Source organism: Diachasma alloeum, unplaced genomic scaffold (assembly GCF_001412515.2).
Source record: "Diachasma alloeum isolate Michigan unplaced genomic scaffold, Dall2.0 Dall_scaffold_00210, whole genome shotgun sequence".
Taxonomy (NCBI): domain Eukaryota; kingdom Metazoa; phylum Arthropoda; class Insecta; order Hymenoptera; family Braconidae; genus Diachasma; species Diachasma alloeum.
The window spans coordinates 1416221-1438821 of record NW_021680375.1 but is presented as its reverse complement, the minus strand read 5'-3'; the positions used below and the strand labels follow the sequence as shown (position 1 = coordinate 1438821).

The 22601-nt window shown below is 32.7% G+C and overlaps 2 protein-coding genes across 4 annotated transcripts; one reads left to right on the top strand and one right to left on the bottom strand.

Annotated features, from left to right (window-relative positions):
- Positions 1-1718: 1718 nt before the first annotated feature.
- LOC107036690 (protein HID1) lies at positions 1719-12299 on the bottom strand. The gene is made up of 10 exons (XM_015254807.2): positions 11893-12299; positions 10601-10963; positions 10424-10477; positions 8539-9010; positions 7659-7889; positions 7454-7579; positions 6495-6751; positions 5334-5723; positions 4154-4314; positions 1719-2713 (listed from the first exon to the last, which is right to left on the bottom strand). The coding sequence occupies exons 1-10, from the start codon at positions 11956-11958 to the stop codon at positions 2491-2493; spliced, it is 2343 nt and encodes a 780-aa protein (XP_015110293.1). The 5' UTR covers positions 11959-12299; the 3' UTR covers positions 1719-2490.
- A 1110-nt stretch (positions 12300-13409) lies between these two features.
- On the top strand, positions 13410-22572 carry LOC107036574. 3 transcript variants are annotated; one of them, XM_015254614.1, is made up of 5 exons: positions 13410-13699; positions 16245-16655; positions 18290-18472; positions 20497-20672; positions 22167-22572. In XM_015254614.1, exons 1-5 carry the CDS (start codon positions 13478-13480, stop codon positions 22498-22500), a joined length of 1326 nt encoding a protein of 441 aa, XP_015110100.1. In that variant the 5' UTR covers positions 13410-13477; the 3' UTR covers positions 22501-22572. The 3 variants fall into 3 exon arrangements, with proteins under 3 accessions (XP_015110100.1, XP_028981821.1, XP_015110101.1); XM_029125988.1 differs by lacking the exon at positions 13410-13699 and adding an exon at positions 14861-15168; XM_015254615.1 differs by lacking the exons at positions 13410-13699; positions 16245-16655; positions 18290-18472 and adding an exon at positions 18825-19312.
- Positions 22573-22601: the final 29 nt, after the last annotated feature.

Sequence of the window (22601 nt, the reverse complement as noted above, 5' to 3'; positions counted from 1 at the left end):
GTGACAGTAACCAATGCCTATCAGATCATTAGTTGCCATGATAATCATCCATTTACAATTTCCTCTCTGAAGGATTTATTTTATGCATTTTCTAATCTTTATTGAAAACTTTCTTTGAAAATGTTTTTTCTACAGGTTTCAATAGAGAGTTTTTTCTCCTTTTTTTCATTATACAATTAGAATTTTGAGGAACTCCTGGCTCATATAAAATTAAGTGAAAATTGTGATATAGGGGAGGGTGGGGTAAAATGGACACTTTACACTTTTTTAAAATTATTCATAACTCAGAAACAAATTCATCAATTGAGCTCAGTTTAGACTCATCACAAAAAGAAAGAATTGTTCTTCATATTGGAAAAAAAAATTATCAAATTTTATCAACATTTCAACCCCTCATTAACATTTGAAAAAAAGTCGAACGTGTCCGTTTTACCCCAACCTCCCCTATATTAGTTTATGAAGATGAAAAAACAATCCAGATAAAATTCGAAGAATAATCTATCCGGGGCTCAATCAAATAATTAATTCCAGTTTCTAGATTTTTGAAAATTCGTTTGTCGTCAAGTTTTATTGAAGACGTTAGTTTAGCGGAGTTTTTTCAGCGCAAAATTTTTTTTAAAATATTTTCAAAGGATAGAAAATCATGAAATTAATCTCATGCATCAAATGGAAAGAAAAATCATCATAATTCTAGAACTTGAAGAGCACGTGTTGAAGCCTCCAAAGAATCCTATTCCATTTTTGATGCAAATTAAATTTATCATTATATCATCGCACCTTGAATTGAATTTACGTTAAAACATATATCAAACGAAACAATATCCAAACATAAGGAATTCTGTAAATATATAAATTTTAAATTTTTTACATTTGCAAAACTTTAAGTAACAAGTATTTAAGCTCAAGCGATTCTTCATTAGTTTATGTAAATATCAAGCAGTTGTTTTTAAATGAGTTTTGGCTGTACAGCTACCTTGAAGATACCCCACATGAGAAAATTAGTTAATTTCAATTTTGAAAGTTTTTTTTCCCTTCATTTGTCGTCTTCAAGCAGAAACATTTTTTCTCCCAGAAAATGGTCCTTCAATATTTTCTTCTGAAACCACTCATCGACGAGGTAATTAGATAATAACTCAGTGAAAGAGTCAAACGTCGAGTTAACAATATCTTTATTTATGGAATTATTTCAAAAGGAAATAATTTTCAGTAAAAATATCAAAGAATATATGAAAAGGTCTTCTGAAGTTTTCTTTCTAAAAAACTCTAAAGTAATAATTCCATAAATCGTATAAAGAAGCGAGCCTATGTCACTTCTTCCACTTCAATACAAAATTGACTAGATTGAAACGAAGAAAGATATTTAAATCGAAAAGAAAATTCATATTTTTTTGATTATGTGAAGGAATGAATATTTTAACACGTGGGAAAGTGTATGAATAGTCAGCTTTTCATTTATATTTGTTTACGCAATATTTTTATAGAAATCTATTGGGAAGTAGTTGTACTACCAAAAATTTATTTCTGCAGAAAGCCACGAAATTGATCTGATGCACAAAATACAAAAAAATATTACGAATTTGAAAATAACATATTGAAGGCCTAAAAGGACATTATTCCATTTCAGATGCAAATAAATTTTACCATTGTAACATTCCATTTGAAAGTGAATTTATGTTGCAAACATGTGCCAAATGAAAGAATATTACAAACGTAAAAAATTCACAAATATATCAGTTTTTATATTTCTTACAATTGCACAAACTTTAAGTAACAAGTGTTGAAACCCAGTTATTGTTCATTGGTTTATGTAAATATGAAGCAGTTGTTCTCAAATGAGCTTTGGCAGTACAACTACCTTAAAGATACCCTAATCCAAAAAAATTGTTAATTTTAGCTTCGGAAATTTTTTATATTTATTTTCGTTTTTGAATTGATCATTTCGTTGGACAATTCTATTCATTTGATTGTTTCTACTTAAAGCTGTACAACTGATTTAAATATTTTTTTCAACTAGGGTATCTCAACTAATTAAAACATCGCAAAAGAAATGTCAGATCAACACAAATGCATTGATTAAAATGAACTGATGAAGTGAAAGATGACAAATTCACGAATATCTTCGGGAGGAAAATGTTTATAGAAAAATATAAACAGATTTTTTTTGTACAAAAGGTCATCAGATACAGAAAAAGATCTGACATTTTTCGATGGACAGATTATTTTCCAGAGATATCAGCAAAATAATCTGTATAAAACCGATGAACTTGTTCATTTCACTTCACTACATCTCGGTGCAACGAAATAGGAAAAGAGAAATCATTTTTCCTCATTCGACAACTTAATTTAATTCTATATTTATTTTCTCTCATCACTGTGATGTGATTAATTACTGAATTTCATAATTAAAACTGTACAGATCCATGTATCAGACGAATAAATGTTTTTTTCTTTTTTATACGTATGCAGATATTTGGGATGTTTGTGTGTGTCCTAGACTCTTTGGATTTCGAAGAGTTTGACGTCTGTGTCGTACCATATTGGGGGCTCGACGTTTCTTAGGTAAATCACCCCCCACATGTAGGTGCGGAACCAGGCTGTCGTCCCAGCGTTAGCCTGGTATCGACGGATTAATATTGGGTGGGGAACGGGCAAAAGACCGACCAGGGTTCCATGCTGCAGGAATTTTAAAATCTCACTTTCATCGGTTAAACCCCTGAAACAATTTTTTCAAATTAATTTCATGAAACTGCAAGAATTTTTTTATGGAAAAATATGATTATTTGAACTCTTATTTGAAGGATTCCAGACATTTATCAAGATTTTTTTGCAGAAAATTTTGTATACTAAATAAATAATTAAATGAATAAGTAATTATCAAGATAATTACAACATTGTGTAAAAAGTTGTTCGTTTATTAAACGAAAAAATTGGTAATATTGAGGTGTTTTCAAGAGAAGATACCCGAATATAAGAAAATTTATTAGTTGCAACACAGATTTCTTTTCTATTTATTTTTCGTCTTTGATGATTGATTTAGCTTAATTTAATTAATTCAAATATTTTTTTCACCTAGGGTATCTCAATTAATTAATCATCCCAATAAAAATTTCAAATGAATTAATTCAGAGCAATAAAAAATGCATTTTATTGTATCAAAGAAATGTTTCATTTAAAAAGTGTGATTTTTTTTAAACGTTGTTTATTTGAAGGGTCTGAGGAATTTGTCAGGATTTTTTTTGCAGAGAATTTCTTAAACTAATTAAAACATTCAGAAAGTTTACGTTCTGTTCACGAATATGTCTCCGGAATGAAGACAACTGCATGAAAAATAATTTAAAAATAATGCAAAAAGTTGTTTATTTAACGAAGAAATCGGTGATGTTGAGGTATATTCAAGAGAAGATACCCTAATATAATCAAATTTGCTAGTTTCAACTGTGAATTTGTTTTCTACTCATTTTTTGTCTTTCATGATTGGTTATTCAGTTCAATTAAATTAATTCAAATATTTTTCTCACCTAGGGCATCTCAATTAATTAATCATTCCAATAAAAATTTCAAATAAATAAAAATAAATTCATTAATTAATTAATTCGGAGCAATAAAAAATGCATTTTATGGAATCAAAGAAACGTTTAGTTTGAAAAATGGAATTTTCTAAACATATTTTATTTGAAGGGTCCGAGGAATTTTCATGATTTTTTTTGCAGAGAATTTCGTCAGCTACATAAACTTATATCCAATTCCATTTCTGAGTATCGCGTTTTTGAGATATTTGAGAAATTAGGAAATTCGTTCAAGTAATTATCAAAATTTGAACCGATTATTATTGGAGATTTGTTGTGGGGATTGAATTTTTTACAGAAAACGGACTTTAATTTTCTCCCAAGCTTATTTATTCTAAAGTTCTTCGCGTCAACAGCGAAAAAGTTGAAAATCATTCTGTATAATATTTCCTCTTCAATTCAGTTTATTTGACTTTTGCTCCTTAGATCGGTGACTCAGAAAATATTTTCCAAATAGCATGTTTAAATATTTACAACCCATTTTTCCTCAAACCTTTGTCATGAAATTTTGTTCAATTTCGGAATCAAAGTTATCATTTCTTAATTCATCATAATTCTTCACTATCATCGGTGGATTAAATACTCACTTGTCAATACAAATTTTCTCCACTTGAGGTACGAGTACTTGAAGTAATCTCATGATTGTTTGGAGAGGCAATTTCGATTTCCATTGATATACCCAATCACCCGTGGGTACCCACTGATTATTTGAACTCACAACTTCATCAGTAACACGAATTCCACCTTTCTGCAATGAAAAGAAAACAAATTCATCAATTTTGGACATGAAATACCGTCAAAAATCGGGAAGTTTGATTTTAACTCTACGAATCATTCTTCTAGATTTATATAATCACAAAAGGAAAGTTATAAAAAAAAATCTACATATCTTGAGATGATTGTTTTGGCACAAAGACTTGCTAGATATATCCATTACAAATCTCATTCAATTTTTTTATTAAATTTTTCTCTCAAGGCCCGGGTGTACTATCTTCCGAACGTTCTTTCGATATTTTTTTTTTTCATCTTTCGTCATCTGACATTGTCAATTGAGTCCTGCATCATGCAGAGGTTTTGAAAAATTATGAATGAATAATCAAAAAAAGTCGAAAAAATTCTTAATTTTTTCAAAGAGCACTGTTAATTTATATTCAGAATAAGGTGAATAACAAGAAATTGAAAAATGTATCTGATTTACGGTGACAAATGGCGGCCTGTCACCCAATATCCTGCAGGGGGAAGACTGATTTCGTAAATTTTTTCGCACACTGCACAAAGACATTTATTACGGAAAAGGCTCTTTGAAAAAAGTTGTAATATTTTGGAGAATTTTTAATGACACTTTTATCACATAAAAATGGCAGATGACTACATATCACTGTTTTTAAAAATTGAGATACCTAGCTGTCACTTCCCATGAGGAGTTAGTGTTTTGTTATCCACCATGGAAAATGACAGCTAATAGATAATTTACCACAGCGAATCAGATATTTGTAATTTACACTTTTTCCAACTCATTCTGAATCTCAATTAAAAACGCTCTTTGAAAAAGTTCAGAATTGTTTCTATTTTTTTTATCATTCTATCATAATTTTTGGGAATTTCTGCATGATGTACCACTCAATAGACAATTTTGGATTACGAAAGATGAAAAAAAATCCAGACAACATTCGGAAGATAGTACACCCGGGCCTTAAATTTGTTGATATTGCAACAGAATTAACCAAAATAATATTCCTTTCTTCTCTCAGTGTATTAATTACTCACCGGAACAATAGATTTCAGGGACGGCTTATCCTTAATCTCGCCCTCATCTCTCCCATTAGCTTCGCCAACTGATTTACTGATGTCGACGTTGATTGAGGGACTCAGAGGATGTGCGGACTCCTTCTCAGTCATGTTTTCGATCCCAGGGGTCTCCAAAAGCGTCGCTTTTAGAGTTCCTGGCTCAGCTGGCTGAGCTGGATGGGATCCCTCCATTGTAGCCTCACTGACGTTCTCTGTCGAGACACTCGTCGATGGAATCTGCTTTCTTTGACGTTTGCTCAGGGATTTCGCTATGGTACTGCAATCGATCGGGAGATTTGCGAGGGCATGAAACACTTGACGTTTACGTATTATCGTGTAAACCAAGTTGCTGTTGCCATCGAATTGATACTAAAAATCAAAATTGAGAATTCATCAGTTTTCAATGGAATTGAAAATTTTAGTTTTAATTTCAATTTTAGTTTTAAATCTCGGAAATTAATGAAAATAATTTTTTAGTGAATCCAGTTCCAGAAATATTCGTAAAATTATGAAATGTTCAGGGATAGCCATATCCATTAATTATAATTACTGTTAAAGTATGAAGTTGTTAATTAGTTAATATCACTTTTAAATTTTAATTATTGAAGTAATCATCAATTTAAATATTAATCAATTTAAATTTTGAATTATTCGTTAATCAGTAACTGAGTTAAGAAGATTGACGATTATGTCCTTAATAGAAAATTTGTAGTTGCATATTTTTGAATATTTAATTCATCATCAATTGGAAATTTGGATTATCAATTATTTTACTATTTTTAACTTTCGATTTGTATATTTCAGTAGCGCAGTAGTAAAACGGTACAAGTCGGTTTTGACTATTGACCAGTTTTCAATGAATATCTCGAACTCTAAGGGAAATGGCAAAATTTTTGTTACAAACTTTTTTGTAGAGCCGATTGAGTGCTACAACAAATGTGGTTACGAAAATTTCGCAATCTCCCTTAGATTCGAAAATATTCCTCAAAAACTCAACTGGGAGATAAGTCGACTTAAGCGTTTTACCACTTCGCTACTGATTTAAACCTTGATCAATGTAAGTCGAAAATTCTTTTAATATTGAAGAAAGATTGATAGCCATCCCTGCAAATCTTTAGAATGAAAATTGATAAAATTCACCTGAATGATGTTATTAAATATTTCGAGCAGAAAAAACACCAGATGATGATTCGTAGGGGCGGAGAATAAGAACCAGGGTGTGCTAAATGCCTCGAGTAAATGCAGAAGTTTGGTACTAGCCACCATGGACAGAGTTTTCAGGTAAGGTGAGACATTAACGAGAATCGTTAATAAACAATCGAAGAGGGGCTGGAGTCTTTGGTGTCCAGTGGTGATTATCTTGTGGAACACTGTTACTAGAAGATCTGCATGTGTGCCTAGATAAAATGATTTAATATGAATATAGCATGTAGGAAAGGTGTGAAAAAACAGAAGATATATCTAAAAACGTTTTCTTACTACTGTTATTTTTCAAACATCTCTGAAACTAAGTCGTCAAGATTATTTTTCTACCTCACAAAGTTGCCCTCAAAAATAATATTTTTTCATTCTCTTCTGAACACGATGATTAATGAAATAATTGAATGAATAATTGCATTTACGAAATACATATTGAATTTTACAAATTACTATGTTGATTAATTTTATAAAATCCTCCAGTTTCTTCACTTTTCGTATTTCTTTTCCAATTCAAATCTTTTCAAAAAAAGTTATATTGTAGCATTTAAATCATGTTTTCATCTGTATTTCAAAAATCAATTCTGTAATTTAAACAGTGAAAAATTACTACATTTGCTATATTTCCCCAAAACTAGTAGGTTTATCAAAAAAAGAATATTTTACCATTTTCTCCTAAACTCGGTGATTAACGAAACAAGTGCTTAATAATTAACGAAATAACTATAGAAATAGACTCGGAATGATTTCCACAACCAGTTTGAGAATGGTAAACTTATGAAAAATGTTCTGTAGAAAATTGCAATGACGAATTTCCGCAAATCTCTCGTTTTCAGAAATATTCCTCACCGAATGCAAGAATTTATCTCTTCAAAATAGTTTTTTATTCCTGAATATGGTACCTGTAAACACAGGAATGTCCATGGGAACTGTTGCAGTGTATGGTTTGTTCAATCTGACTCCAAAATTGCGTTCTCCAGACAGCAACAGGAGAATGAAAACACCGATATGCATTAAACCCACTCGAGCTGCAAAGAAAAATAATTCAAATAAAAATATCTTTCGAGTTGACGAGAAAAATAAAATTTTGAAAGAGTGAATACTCACACTGATCAGCCCTGGAGTCATTCAGATGATATAAAATAGGCACCAGTACCTCCAGGACATCAGAACTCTTCAGAACGTAGTACAAAAATTTTTTGTTGTAATCACACATTTTCCAGAAGAATACTAGCAGCTCTTGATGAAAGTGGACCTTCTTCGTGGAGTTTGGAAGGTATGTTTGGGTCAGGGGGTTGTTCAGGAGTCTCGTAATACCTCTCAAGACGAATTGAAAGTCTAGAATAAAAAAAACTCTCATCAATATAACGAAGATAAAATTTCAATTTTTAATTCAATTTTTATATTTCTACAAATGGAGAATTCTGTTCAGCACTCTATTGGCCAAAACAATTTTCTGAGCATCCCAAAACACGAAATACGTACAGATTTTCACGAATCATCTTTTTATGTATTTCATATTTTTTCTTCAATTGAAATGTTTCCAAAGAATTGACAAAAATGTAGGAGAAAAAAACTTTTAAAAATACATTATTTTTTTATTGTTATATTGTAAAATTCAAATCATATTTTCATTTCCATTCAAAATAGGTTCTGCAATCTTAACAGTGAAAATTCCGATGCAATTTTCATATTTCTTCAAGCCTTTTTCAAGAATTGACGAAAGTATAAGGGAAAAAACTTTGACACGTTTGTTATTATTGAAGTTTTATATTGCAGAATTTGAATCATGTTTTTATTTCTACTAAAATCCAATTTATTCTCTAATTCAAACAATAAAAAACGGTTAAATCCAAAAATTGATTTCACTATTTTATAGATTCCATTGAGGCTAGTACATTTGCCAAGAAATATAAGAATTTTTTTTGTTATTCAGTAAAATTCTCTACAAAAACCCTAAACTAAAATGGCTAAATAGACGAATTACCTTCGTCTCTGTGAATTCGACTCAAATAATTGATAAACAAATTATCTCCACTGATCCCCGACTCCTCGGAGTTGGCAGCATCCCCACTGGTGTCATGATCCAACGTGACGATGAGAATCTGCAATGCAATGTCGACCAAAGGCTCCAGAGAGTCAGTGAATAGAAGGTGATTGTAAGGAACTCCGAGTCCCACTGGATTATAAGCGCAAACAGTATTCAATAATGACGTGAACATGGGCAACGCGTGACGATTCTCAGGGCTCGTGAGATGCTGGATCCATCGGTTTGGTGTTATCGATAGATCGCTTGGAGGATTGTACATTGTCTCACTGAAGCACGTGAGGAGGAGCTTGAGGAGTTCCGTTCTGTTGGCGTCGAGGATCGGATAACGAGGTGGTGAGTGGGCGAAACCAACCCCTGCCTCCCATATATACTCGCAACTATCGATTGATTGTAACTCTTCTGCTTTGTCCTGCAAAAATAGAGTGAATTAATTAATTTCAAGGATTTTTCTTTCTAATTTTCAGGAGAAAAATCAACAGTTTAATAATCGCCTCCGAATGGGAGCTCACGTACGAAAAAATTTAATAGACAAACCTGTCGAAATCGTCAGAAAATTCTATTAAATTTCTATTAAACTTTCTATTAATTTTTCGCTGATTCTATTGACATGTTCAATAGAAAACATTCAATAGAAAAAGTCAACAGAATTCGATTTTTCTATATAACTTATTCTTTTCATATATTTGCTATAGAATTTGCTCGACCCACATTTTCCAAGTTTTTTCATTCTACTTTTCTTTTCTTCTCATCAAGAAAATCAAACGAAAAAACTTGGTAAATTTGAGCCGAGAAAATTCTATAGAAAATATCTCAATAGAATAAGTTATATAGAAAAACTGAATTCTATTGACTTTTTCTACTGAATATTTTCTATTGAACATTTGAACTAATAGAACAGTTCAATAGAAATTCAATAGAATTTTCTAACGAATTCGATAGGTTTTTCGATTAAATTTTTTCTTCCGTGCTTTGTAATCGCTCAAATTTAAGTTTCCAATTTTGTGTATTAGGGTATTTAAATGTGGTCTAAAAATTCCGAATATGTGATTTTTAGATGGTGTCTGTATGTATGTATGTTGTCTTTTTTCCTCATTTTTTTCGAAATTCTTATTTCACTATTCTCTTCTTCTATTTTTTCTTGTAAGAGAGGGAATTGAATTTCATGATTTTTGTCATAAATATAGGGCTTAATAAGCTCTATTCATTAACACCCATTCAAATTCAACTCAGTAGCGAAGTGTTAAAACGGTACAAGTCAATTTTGACTATTAACCGGTTTTCAATAAATATCTCGGAATCTAAAGATAGCAAAATTTTTGTTATAACCTTTTTTGTAGAACCAATTGAGAGCTACAACAAATGTAATTACAAAAATTTTGCTATCTCCCTCAGAATCCGAAGTATTCCTCAAAAACTCAACGGGAAGATAAGTCGACTTAAACCGTTTTACCACTTCGCTGCTTCGTCATCAAAATGGAATTAGTCATGGCTCAAAAAATTGATAACAATACCCTCTTAATTCTATCAGAATATGACGGGGGTCGCACAATTCGCTGTTGAGTTAGAGTACATTTTTTTTGCGATTTGAAAGAGAAAATCGGGTTTTTCGCGATTACTGAAAGAATCATCAGTAACAGAAATTAAATTAGGGCTTGAAAAGTATATTTCAATGCCTTCTTAATCATGAGCTTTTTATATCAAAATTTCCATCTCGATTTGATTATTAAAAATCTCCAAATCTATCTAGTGACAGTTGGTTTTCTCACCAAATAAAATTGTTCTCCTTTAATATATCTCTCCAGTTAATTAAAAAAGTACTCACAGGTCCAGATTTCCGTCCAGAAGCCACAGTAAAGTCAGGACAGAACAGTAAATCCTGAAGACAATTTAAAAAATCATTTGAAATGCCAATAAATCACAAATGCAGAACTTTATTCCCAAAAAAATAGATTTATCAACGAAAATTGAATGAAAAATGGGCGCTATAATTTCCACTCACACATATGGCATTCAGTAATGAATGTGCCAGTGGCACACTTTCGTCCTCTTCCTCTTTCCCAGGCAAACTTGACCAGAAGAATCCCTTCCAGTCTGAGTCCTCGAAAATATAAGGTAAGAGTCTTGTCAATAATCTGCAGCAGTTGAGAACGGTCTGGTGCTCCCGCTGGGTCCTGCAGCTGTTGTCCACAGCCTTCACCAGCTTCTCCACTGCTTTGTAACATAAAGTTGCTAAATTCGCTGGCGCTTCTTCCCTCAGAACTCTTATTTCAGCTGCTGGAATCAATGTGAAGATGTCTTGGACACACGAGACATTCTCTGACCAGAATTGATCCCAAAAGTTATCGTCACTGGCGTCAATTACCTGGAAAACGAATTGGAGAGTTGAATACTCTAATGACAAACTAAAAATGGAATATTCTCAATGATTTTTCGACAGTAAAGGGAACGAGAGGAAGAATTAATATAAAACTTTAGAGTGAAAAAAGGCATTTCCTATAAACAATAGAATGAAAACTGTACGGATTATTATCATCAATAATAACACTTATGTATAATCGTGTAATGACGTTTTTTTCCGAAATATCAACATTACAGCGAGAAAAAAAATAAAATATTCGGGAGGCACAGTGGTGGGTGGCGTGGCGCTGCAATTTGCTAAGCATCAGTGACAAAGTGTCGTGGAGAAAAAAAAGAAGTTCTGTTCAAAGAATTATCAAGTTTGAGAAGAAATATCAAGAGACCTTTCAAGTCACGAATTTTGTAAACTGCAGAAAAGATCTCTCGATAAACTCATTGAAATAAGAGATATTCACACAATAATCTGCATGAAATTTCCCAACAAAAACGAAAGGAAAGACAATTATTTCGCGAAGAGCTTTGAAGGGAAGAGATTCGAAAATATCGCCATTGAATTTTTTGTGGAAAATTTTATAAATTGCAAAAACCGTAATTAGTGAATTATTGAAAGAATTATGAAGTTTTAGAGGAAATATAAAAACAGCTGTCAGGAATTTTGTACAGTGCAAAAAACTTCTCTTGACATTGTTAAATGATAAACCCAGTAGGTCTGAGATGTTTGCAAAATAATCTCAAATTTCCTTTTCAATTTATCTATTTATTCAAGACAATCATTTAAAAAAATCGATGAACATCTTCATGAGAGAAAGTGACAGATAACTCATATTCTAGACAAAAAAAATGAAATAAAAAATTGAAATCAACGTTGGCTCTAATTTCGCCCCAAAAATTGTACAATTAACTAATCTAAAATTGTCTTTCGTTGAATCTTACTTGAGTTTTCGATGTCAGTTGGACAACAGCCTTCCGAAAGTTGAGTTTAGTATCTGCATTCCCCATCACGAATAATAATTCTCGTCAACTAAATCACTAAATACTTCAACTTTATCCACTAACAAAACTGATTGCACATAAAAAATATCAGCCGGTTGCTTCAATTGTTGTTGACGATATAAAAATGTAAAAAGTCAACAATCGATGTTCGTGGAGACACGTCGTGGCATTGCCATCTGAAATCCGCTCGATATTCCACGGTAAATTTGACGTTTGGCGTCGCAGTGACGTCAGGATATTCGAGAGGTCTAAGGATGCACGGGGAAGTAAAAAAAAATATGGGAGAAAAAAAATACGATGAAATGAGAGCAGAGCGAACAGATGGGCAACTGCGGAGAAAATTTATTTGACATGCAGGGTGCGGGTGCGGGCGCTCGAACCCCTCCTTGTTTAGGAATAAATTACAATTTTGACGGATCTTTATTGCTGGTCGGCAATTCACCGATGGTTATTATTGCAGAAGTAGATTGAATTTGTGGATCTGTCAACATCGAAGAATCGATGTTTTTTAAAATCATCGATATTGCGAATCGATTTTTCTGGAAGAAACATCGATTATAAAAAAATCGATGTTTTTGTCATTAAACTCGAAAAAAAATGTAAAAAAATTTTTTTTCTCGCGTGTTTCTTGAAAAATATATATTAAAAAAAAATCCAACTCACGTTTCAATGATAAATACTGCTGGGGAGTTAATTTTTGAATCTCGAAACAGAATTTGTTGATTAATTGAAAAAAATATTTTGAATATTTTTCGTAGCTGGACGTTAGCTGCAATAATTTTAAAAAAATTATATTTAGTATATTTAGAAAACAACAGACGACTGGACTTGTCTACTTACCATTTATAACATCCGTACTGCAGAAAATAATTACTACTGATTGTTATAAATTATTATTTTTCATTCTCAATCAATCAACATTATTATTCGATAAAAACATGAAAAATTTTGTTAGCTTGGTCAAAAACATCAATGTTTGGAAAAACATCGAAATGCGATTAATCGACCGTTGAAAACATCGAATGCACTAATGAAAAACATCGATGATTGGGCATGAAAAATCGATATTCTCGATTAATCGAATCAAACATCCTTTAATACAGTATGGATGATGTTTTAAAACACATCGATTACCGAAAAATCGAGGTTTTTCAAAAACTTTGATATTGTGAACATAGTTGTGAATCGATTTTTCCGGAAAAAATATCGATCGATTATTTAAAAAATCTATGTTTTTCTCATTACACAGGAAAAGAAATTTTTTTTTTTAAATAATTTTTTTTGACGTGATAAGTTTATGTTTCGTTTTGAGGGGCATTTTGTGCACAGGTAGATATTTACTAACGCCATCTGTTGGCGTATAGGGAAACTAAGTCGGTAAGTACGGAATTCACTTTATTCATTGTCCCATACTCCACTCAGTGTAACAATCTCGCCAGTGTACATGTAAACAAACATTCTCACGCAGTTCTCTCACATTAAAAAGTGTTCCCTTAAGACTGTTCAATTATTTTCGTATTTAATCATGGCCCCGCGTTGTAAAATTCCAGGTTGTTGTGGAGAAACAAATCGTACAGTTTTTCAAGTGCCAAAGGACGTTGATAGACGCGAAAATTGGTTAAAAGCTATCCATCAAGTATTTCCTAACCTGCACATCGACGGAAAATTTCACGTTTGTGAAAAACATTTCAGAAAAACAGATTTCAATTCATGTATAGTTGACAAATCTGGAAGAATTATTCAAGAGGTATGTAATACAGCTTATAAAAAAAGACTCGGAGGAAAAAAAAATTTTTGATTTCGAAACTTATAAAACTCGTTTTTTTCATCAACTTTGGCATAGTTATTTTGCCCCATTACGAACGAATATTTTTTAATGTACACAAGGAAACATTTGATCTGTCTGAATAAATATTTGGAATTATGAAAAAGCATGATCGAAAAGCACCTGCTTATGGTGCTTTTCTTTACTCTGAATTTACACAAATATTGCGTCCACGTTTCTTGGAAACTACTTTTTTTATTCCAATCTCTTCATCGATATTCTCAAGCCATAAAGGAAACCCTATCTACAATGGAACCTGACATTGAAACGCCAATCATTTTATGTGGAGATTTCAACTCCGATATCTGTAGAAACGAATCTCTATTGAATTTCATGAAAGAAGAGTTCAATTTAGAGTGTTGTCAAACTCCCCCAACAACTCTAGGCAATACTCATCTCGATTCAACTTTCACACGTAGTTTAAATATCGAATTATTTCGTTATGTATCATCCTTCTCCTCTCATCGACCTATACTTAATAAACTCAGTTTGAAACATTAATTCGTATCGTTTTTCTAATTTCCTGAGCATCTACGTAATATAGACGTGTCCACGCAAAACTTACGGCTGTATCAGCGATACAGCCAACCAGGAGTTTTCTTATTATTCTCGTATTTACTGAAAAATATATAGATTCAAAAAATGCAACCCGAGGAATTTACGTTCTAATGATAAGTACTGTTGGAGAGTTGAATTTTTAATTGAAAAAAATATATTTAATATTTTCCGTGGCTGGACATTAGCTGCAATAATTGTTAAAAATATAAATTTAAAAAAACAACAGGCAACTGAACTTGTTCACTTATCATTTATAACATACATACTGTAAAAAGTAAGTACTTCTGATTGCAAATAAATTATTATTTTTCATTCTTAATCAATCAACATTATCCACATTATTATTCGATAAAAAATGAACAATTTTGTTAACCGGGTCAAAAACATCGATGTTTGAAAAAACATCGAAAAGCGATTAATCGACCGTTGAAAACATCGAATGCACTAATAATGAAACATCGATGTTTGGGCATGAAAAATCGATGTTTTCGATTAATCGAATCAAACATCGCTCATCCCCAGGTGTTTGTATGAAGCGATTTTGTTGTGAATAAAATACGTTATTGTACGTTTGTTTACGGATCGTCATTATAAAAAAAAAACCTCTCATCATGCCGAAACATTGCGAAATCCCGAATTGTCCTAGAGAGTCACATCAGTCAGTGTTTCGTTTACCTTCTGATCCAAAAACTCGTGGGAAGTGGTTATCTGCAATTCGTAATGCATATCCTAACCTGTCTTTGAGGAAAAATGTTTATATTTGTGAGAGACACTTCAAAAGTACAGATTTCACCGACAGTCTAACTGATAAAATGTATCACATTCTTCAAATGGTTGTCATCAGTGGAAATAAAGAAAATATACATAGGGGCGGATGGGGTAAAATGGATACTTTAGACTTTTTTAAAATTATTCATAACTCAGAAACAAATTTATCAATTGAGCTGAGTTTAGGCTCGTCACAAAGGGAAAGAATTGTTCTTTGTATTGAAAAAAAAAAAATTAAAATTCATCCACATGTTAACCCCTCATTAACATTTGAAAAAAAGTCAAAAACGTCCGTTTTATCCCAACCTCCCCCATATTAGCCCTTCGTTACTCACCCGGTTTTTCAATAATTTTTTCAATGTCATTTTCGGTATAGAGAATAGACATAATAAAGAGAAAAGAAAAAATAGAATTTAATAGTTGGAGGTTTGAAGAATGATATTCGACGTTTCCTATTGAAACATGGGTATTTCAATTTTATTTTAAAACAAGGATATCTCAAAATTCACCCTAAAAATCGTTTGAAATCTCACGTTTTCCTTTTCTTGACAGCTATAAAAATGGATCCATCCAAAAGTACAAACAACATGAAGAAGTTCTCATTGGAAGAGAAATAAAATGATTTGCGAGCTCCATAAGACTTAGAAATGAATGTGAATAACAAGCTTTCACATAAAGTTTGAGATAGGGTAAGCTACCCACTAGCTTACCCTATCTCAAACTAGATGGACGAGCTACTTTTGGATAGGAAATTACGCAAAAAAATACTGAAATGTGAATTGTTGCTTTGAATTTTTCATTTGATTTTTTAGATAAGAAGAAAAGAAAAATAGAATGAAAAAAGCTTAGAAAATTTGAGTCGAGCAAATTCTATAGAAAATATATGTAAAGGATAAGTTATATAGAAAAATCGAATTCTGACTTTTTCTATTGAATGTTTTCTATCGAACATGTCAATGGAATCAGTCAAAAACTAATAGGAAGTTTAATAGAAATTCAATAGAATTTTCTAACGAATTCGACAGGTTTTTCTATTAAATTCTTTCGTGCGTGTGCCTACACTCCCCGTGAGGATCGAAGGGTTAATTGAGTAACAAGACAGGAAAAAAAATCTTTAAATTATATAATTTCACTTCTGCAGGATTCACTAAGAACGAGAAAACGCCTTAAATTGGGAGTTGTACCTTGCGTCATGGACTCCCAGTCCCCTGAAGTCTGGGTCCAAACAAACACAATCAATGACCCATTTCGATCGCTGACTGATTCTAGTGGAAGAGATGAATCAGAATTGAGACCGTCTTCCCCGGTACAGGATGCGACAATAACCCCAGTCACGAGGCGGTGCGAAATCCCGAAGTGTTCTACAGGTTCACATCAGCCAGTATTTCGTTTACCTTCTGATCCAAAAACTCGTGAGAGGTGGTTATCTGCAATTCGTAATGCATATCCTAATCTGTCTTTGAGGAAAAATATTTATATTTGTGAAAGACACTTCAAAAGTACAGATTTCATCAATAATCCAGCTGACAAAACCGATAACATTCTTCAAAAGGTAAATAGTTATCATCATTAGAAAAAAAAATTCTTCGAGGCCCGGGTGGATGATCTTTCGAACGTTATCTCGATTGTTTTTCCATCTTCATAATTACATTATATTAATCCGATAAAATTGTCCATCACCGATTTTTATTCTTTGCTTTAGATCACGCAGGAGTCCCTAAAAATTATGATTGTAAAATCATAAAAAGTAGAAAAAAACTGAACATTTTCAAAGAGAATTTATTTACAAACAAACGAAGAAAGAAAAATAGAATATCCATTAGTTTAACAACTGTTATTATAGAAATATTAGGTGTGTGAATATGACTCCGCCCTTTCCCAACAGATGTCGTTTTTAGTATTGCTTACGTGCACTAATAAATCGCAGCACTTGTATTCGATAGTACTTTATGTCAGCTGTCAAACGCACTACGTGACATTTGGTTGAAATGTAAGCAACAAATGTTTTTATCTCCGTGACAATGTCGGTTTTCGTTCCAAGTAAACATCATTTGTGGGAAGTGTTATTACACTATTATATTGCAAAGAAAAGTGTAGCGGAAACTCATCGTTTGCTTGTGGAGATTTACGGTGAGCATGCTCCATGTAATACAACTTGCAAGGACTGGTTTCGACGATTTCAAAATAATGATTTTGGCACTGAGGACAGAGAACATGGAAAACCACCATTGGTATGAGAAACAATAAATTATTCCATAGTGTAAATGCCATCATGGGAAAATTGAACAGTACGAAAGGAGGACAATGGAGAAGAATAATCTTAGAAATAACAAATAACTTACTATTTCAACAAATGAAAATAACGATAGAAATAATAACGGAAATCGGTGTAGAAAAAAATATAGGAAATTTTCCGCGAAAGATTCCCAGGGGAATTTATCATCGAACCATTGCGACAGATCCTTTTGGAAGCTTATTACCAATGAAATTGGTAGAAAAAGAAAGAATCCAAAAGACTAATAGCGAGTTCAATAACGGTCTGTCGCTTCTAGACATGAATGAATCAAGATAATGAATAAAGGAATTTTAAATTTCATAAATTTTTCGCGTCTAGAGTTGAAGTTTATTTGTTAATATCTCTCCCAAGTCGAATTTCTTCCTAGAAAAAATACCCATACGATTCTGTTGGAAAATGCCTGTTGAAAATTCTTTCAACTTTTTGAATAGCATCAACTGTTTCGAGTCTTCATTTTAGTCCACCTTATATGAATTTATCAGGTGTCCAGATTGCCCTGCAACAATTTTAATGAATTTAAATTTTGAAAAAAAAAATTTTTTTGTAAATTCTTTGAGTGTCTATTTTACCCCAGATGTCCATATTGCCCCATCCTCCCCTATAACTTAATTTTTCCCTTTATCTATCTCTTCGATCCGACAGAAATTGATTCCTGTCATGAATGACGACTTAACAACCATAAGATATATCAAATTATTAATTTACAATTTCCTTCCGTATTGGGTTTATTTCCCAATATTATTAAAAAACGCTCTTTGAAAATGTTCAGCTTTTTTTCGAATAGCGATTGGAGATCATTCCAGTTTATCAAAATGAAAAAAAAAACAACCAAGATCACGTTGGAAAGATAATCCACCCGGGCCTTCAATTATATAATATCATCTCTGCAGGATTCAGCACAAACGAGAAGACGTCTTAGATTGGGAGTTGTACCTTGCTTCATGGATTCTCAGGCACCTAAAATCTTCTCTAGTGGACGAGACAAATCAACGACCGAAGTTAACCATTGGATACACTGCGACTGCTATTTTGATGAGACCTTCAATGAGAATCATTTTGGCTCAGCATGTGATGTATGTGATCGCCTGTGGTTTACTAGAGATCTAAAAGTGGGGACCGTACAGCAAGTCGAAGTTCTCTCATTCTCATCTTTTCCAACAGAAGCGGAAAATGTGTGCGGCTTTTTCGGAATTTTTTTATAAATCTTCACGAAGCAAGTAGCCCATCCCATAGGTGTAAATCGAGTATAGTTTTTTATAAATAAAAAACTATCGAAAATATTAGGTGTATACACCTAATATTATATGGGAGTTATAACTCCCAGTTAAAATTAAATATTAGGTGTATAACTTAATCTTTCCTTTTTAAATATTAGGTGTATAACTTAATCTTTCCTTTTTTTATTTATTTAAAATTTAAATATTTAGAATTTAAATTTGAATATTTACGTGCCCGTTTGCGATTTTGAAGAGTGGACCTTACAGTTTTTAATACGCTATAGTCATGTCCGTAAGAGCTGTATAACTTTCCAAAACAGTAATATATGGTAGTAATGGCGACAGTAGCTAACAGTAGTAATGGCGACCAATACGCAGCACATTCGTCACTGTATTCTCTACGAGTTTCAACAAGGAAAAAAAGCCATTGAAGCCTGCGATTCGATTTGTTCTACTCTCGGTAGTAATATTGTGTCTTATGATACATGTAAATATTGGTATAAACGCTTTAAAAATAAAGATTTCGATCTCAATGACCGAGAACGTCCTGGACAGCCTCTGAAATTTGAAGATGTTAAATTGAAAGAATTACTCGACAAGGACTCAACGCAGACCCAAAAAGAGCTTGCAGCTCAGCTAGGAGTTACTCAAGCAGCAGTTTCTAAACGATTACGCGCGATGAGAAAAACACGAAAGGTAGGAAGATGGGTTGCACACGAACTGACCGAACATAACCTCAGTCAACGCATGAACATGTGTCCTTCGCTGTTCACCTACATGTTTTTTTGCGATGGTATTCATATGTTGTCCGATCGATGGCGCAAGGTCATCGAAAACGATGGAGGATATTTCCAGGATTGATCTAGTATTTATATATTTCATAAAAAGGGAAAAATTAAGTTATAGGGGAGGGTGGGGTGGACACTTGGGGTAAAATAGACACTCAAAGAATTTACAAAAAAAAATTTTTTTTCAAAATTTAAATTCATTAAAATTGTTTCATTGGGAAATCTGGACACCTGATAAATTCATATAAGATTAAAATAAAGACTAAAATAAAGACTCGAAAAAGTTGATCCTATTCAAAAAGTAAAAAAAAAATTCAACAGGCATTTTCCAACAGAATCGTATGGGTATTTTTTATAGGAAGAAATTCGAGTTGGAAGAGATATTAACAAATAAACTTCAACTCTATTAAATTTTATATTGCAATTTGAAAGATAGAGTAGCTTTGGATTTCCTGTTCTACTATTGAAATAACTTTGAAATTATTTTTTCGATGAACAATTGCACGCACTATACAACTGACCTTTTGTCCATTTGCAAAATTTGTAAGATATCTACTTTTCTACTCACAAACGGAACAATGGGGGAGGGGAGAATAAATGAGCAAAGAAAAATTTGGTTTACCACCCCCCTCAATGAAAATGAAAAATTAGTTTTTTTTTTCAATTTGAAAATCGCAGTCATGACCAGTGTTTCTGAAATTGAATAATATTGTTGAAACATAAGAAATTGAGGAAGAAATCAAGATGTCCACTTTACTCCATTTTTGCTTTACTTTGCAACTCCTACGACGCAGTCTTATGACAATGTGTTTGTTTTTATAATCATTAGATGAACTCGAAACAGTAGATTTGATCAAATTCAATTCTTTATTTAAATCTGGTGTCCATATTGCCCCACCCTCCCCAACACCTAATAGAGTGAAGGAAAATAATACGAAAGAACAATGTTCTTATCTCTATTTTTTCGTGTTGTGCCCAAAAAGGTCTCTTCAAAAATTTCGTTATCGCTCTTGGATTCCGAGACATCCATCAAAAACTCATCTGAAGTGTAGTTGACTCACCTCCTCATTTTTTAATTCCCTTTTATTGCAGATGGATAGAACAGAAAGATTGAAACGCCGCAACAGTGCGGCTACTGAAACGAAGCCTGTAAAGAGGCGCGAGGGCCGCAAAAGTACCGCGGGGTTGCAGCTGGAACCTATTTTTGTGGATTGTCAGGATCCGATCGGGGCGAAGATCCCGAAGAAGGAGAGCCATGTGTGTCCCAGGTAACGAATTTAGAGTAAGATCATGAGGCAGACGTTTGTGCAGAGAACTTGATCCAATAAGTGAACCTGAATATTTGTCAGCCACAAAAATGGTTTCTTGCCATTTTTCTGTAAACCTGATAGTTTCCGAGATATTGCCCAAATTCTAACGATGAAAAGAATTCCATAATAAAGAAATCAAGTTTCCGGAAGTTTAAACAATTTTCGGTATTAATGTATAAGAAGGAGATATTTGAAAAAAAAAACTGATACGTTGGAAAATGTAATTTGGATGATGCTGATTATGAATGAATTTTTTCAGATTTTTCTCCTGCAATTAAATTAAAGAATGTAATGATTGAAAATGTTGAAATTTATACTGGAATCATCTTGAGAGTATTTGCTTTTTGAATTCGCCCGGGGAATTTCACATCAATTAGAAGAACCGTTCGCGAGATAACCCAATTCTCATTATTGGATATGGGACATATATATATTATAAATAAATACGAAATGCAGTGGATTGAACTGTAGCTTCTTTTCTTCATTCAACCCCTCACGTACAGTTATTCACACGTACGTTATTCAATGAACGATAACTTGAAAACAGTAGAACGAACAAAATTGAAATAAAATACATTGGCTGTATTGAACTTTGAAATAAACTGCCAAAGATTTTCCTAATTTTTTACACCAATTTCAATGTTTGTCGATAATTGATTGCCGAGATCTTCGAACATGCTAAGTTCATTTATAACAAACAAATTATTCAACAAATCAAAATTTAACTTCTGCCATTCGATAGAAGGATCATCGAAGTATTTTCAGTAAAAATTTCAAAATTTTTGGGGGAAATTTTGTCGATAAACGAGATGATTTAATATGATTGAATCGGTTGGATGTAAGATTTTCATCTACAACTTTTGTTCATAGAAAAAAATATTGTAGATGCATGAAAAAAAATAAAATAAAATAGTTCACTGCAGAGACAATTTCATTAACTTTCTAAATATCTTTTCAAATTGCAATATGTCTCTCAGAGTTCGAGAAAATGATTTTTTACTGTTTACGTGAGGGATTAAATCGCACGAGGAAGAAACGTCTACTCTCTACGAATTTCTCCAGGAAACTAAATGCTGGTCACAAAGACCAAAAGAATATTCGTCACCTAATGAAAGAATTCTCTATTTTTTCTCCCTACAAAATCATTATTTATGTTTATGTAAACTCTCAGATGACTGGTGCCCTCCACGTCGATTCGTTTTGGTAACCGTCATTTCTTAATTAAATGGAAGAATTCTTCATAGAGAATTTGCCTCAATAATCCAACAGTCATTTTTGAAATTTTCCAATTCCTCATTGGAAACTGCGATGTTGTCATAAGAAAGATGACAGAATCTTGAAACTTTGTGAACCACAATCCTTTGATGTTATATGAATACAGTTTGAGTATAGAAAATTCTCGAAAACTAGTTTCCTAAAGGCCAAAACTCAAGTGTACCCTTTATTTTACAGTGACCAGATTGAAAGTCGATCCCTCAACCAGCAAGAATTTCAGGAGCTGCCCTACGATGGGAAATCGAGTCCAGGATTAACGATTAAGGAAGAACTCGTGGGCGTACCAGAGAGCTCCTACGATCGGGGCTCGAGTCCAGGAGTAATGATTAAGGAAGAGCACGTGGACGTACCAGAAAGCTCCTACGATGGGAGCTCGAGTCCAGGAGTAATGATTAAGGAAGAGCACGTGGACGTACCAGAAAGCTCCTACGATGGGAGCTCGAGTCCAGGAGTAATGATTAAGGAAGAGCACGTGGACGTACCAGAAGACAAGGAAAATTATGATTTTTAACTAATAATTCAAATGAAATGTTATTCTTTGATTATAATATCTCTTCTCTATATAAATAAAAAAATAAGGCGAAAAATTCAGGGGACGCTCAAGTTCAGGGG

Excerpts from the sequence above, each read along its gene's own strand:
- LOC107036690 (XM_015254807.2), bottom strand. The coding sequence starts at position 11,958 with ATGGGGAATGCAGATACTAAACTCAACTTTCGGAAGGCTGTTGTCCAA. Across the intron at positions 7,580-7,658 it reads TGACTCCAGGGCTGATCAGT|CTCGAGTGGGTTTAATGCAT; the intron begins GTGAGTATTCAC and ends TTTTCTTTGCAG. Across the intron at positions 4,315-5,333 it reads CCCTGAAATCTATTGTTCCG|AAAGGTGGAATTCGTGTTAC; the intron begins GTGAGTAATTAA and ends TTTTCATTGCAG.
- LOC107036574 (XM_015254614.1), top strand. The coding sequence starts at position 13,478 with ATGGCCCCGCGTTGTAAAATTCCAGGTTGTTGTGGAGAAACAAATCGT. Across the intron at positions 16,656-18,289 it reads CCGATAACATTCTTCAAAAG|GATTCAGCACAAACGAGAAG; the intron begins GTAAATAGTTAT and ends TCATCTCTGCAG. Across the intron at positions 20,673-22,166 it reads GAGAGCCATGTGTGTCCCAG|TGACCAGATTGAAAGTCGAT; the intron begins GTAACGAATTTA and ends TTTATTTTACAG.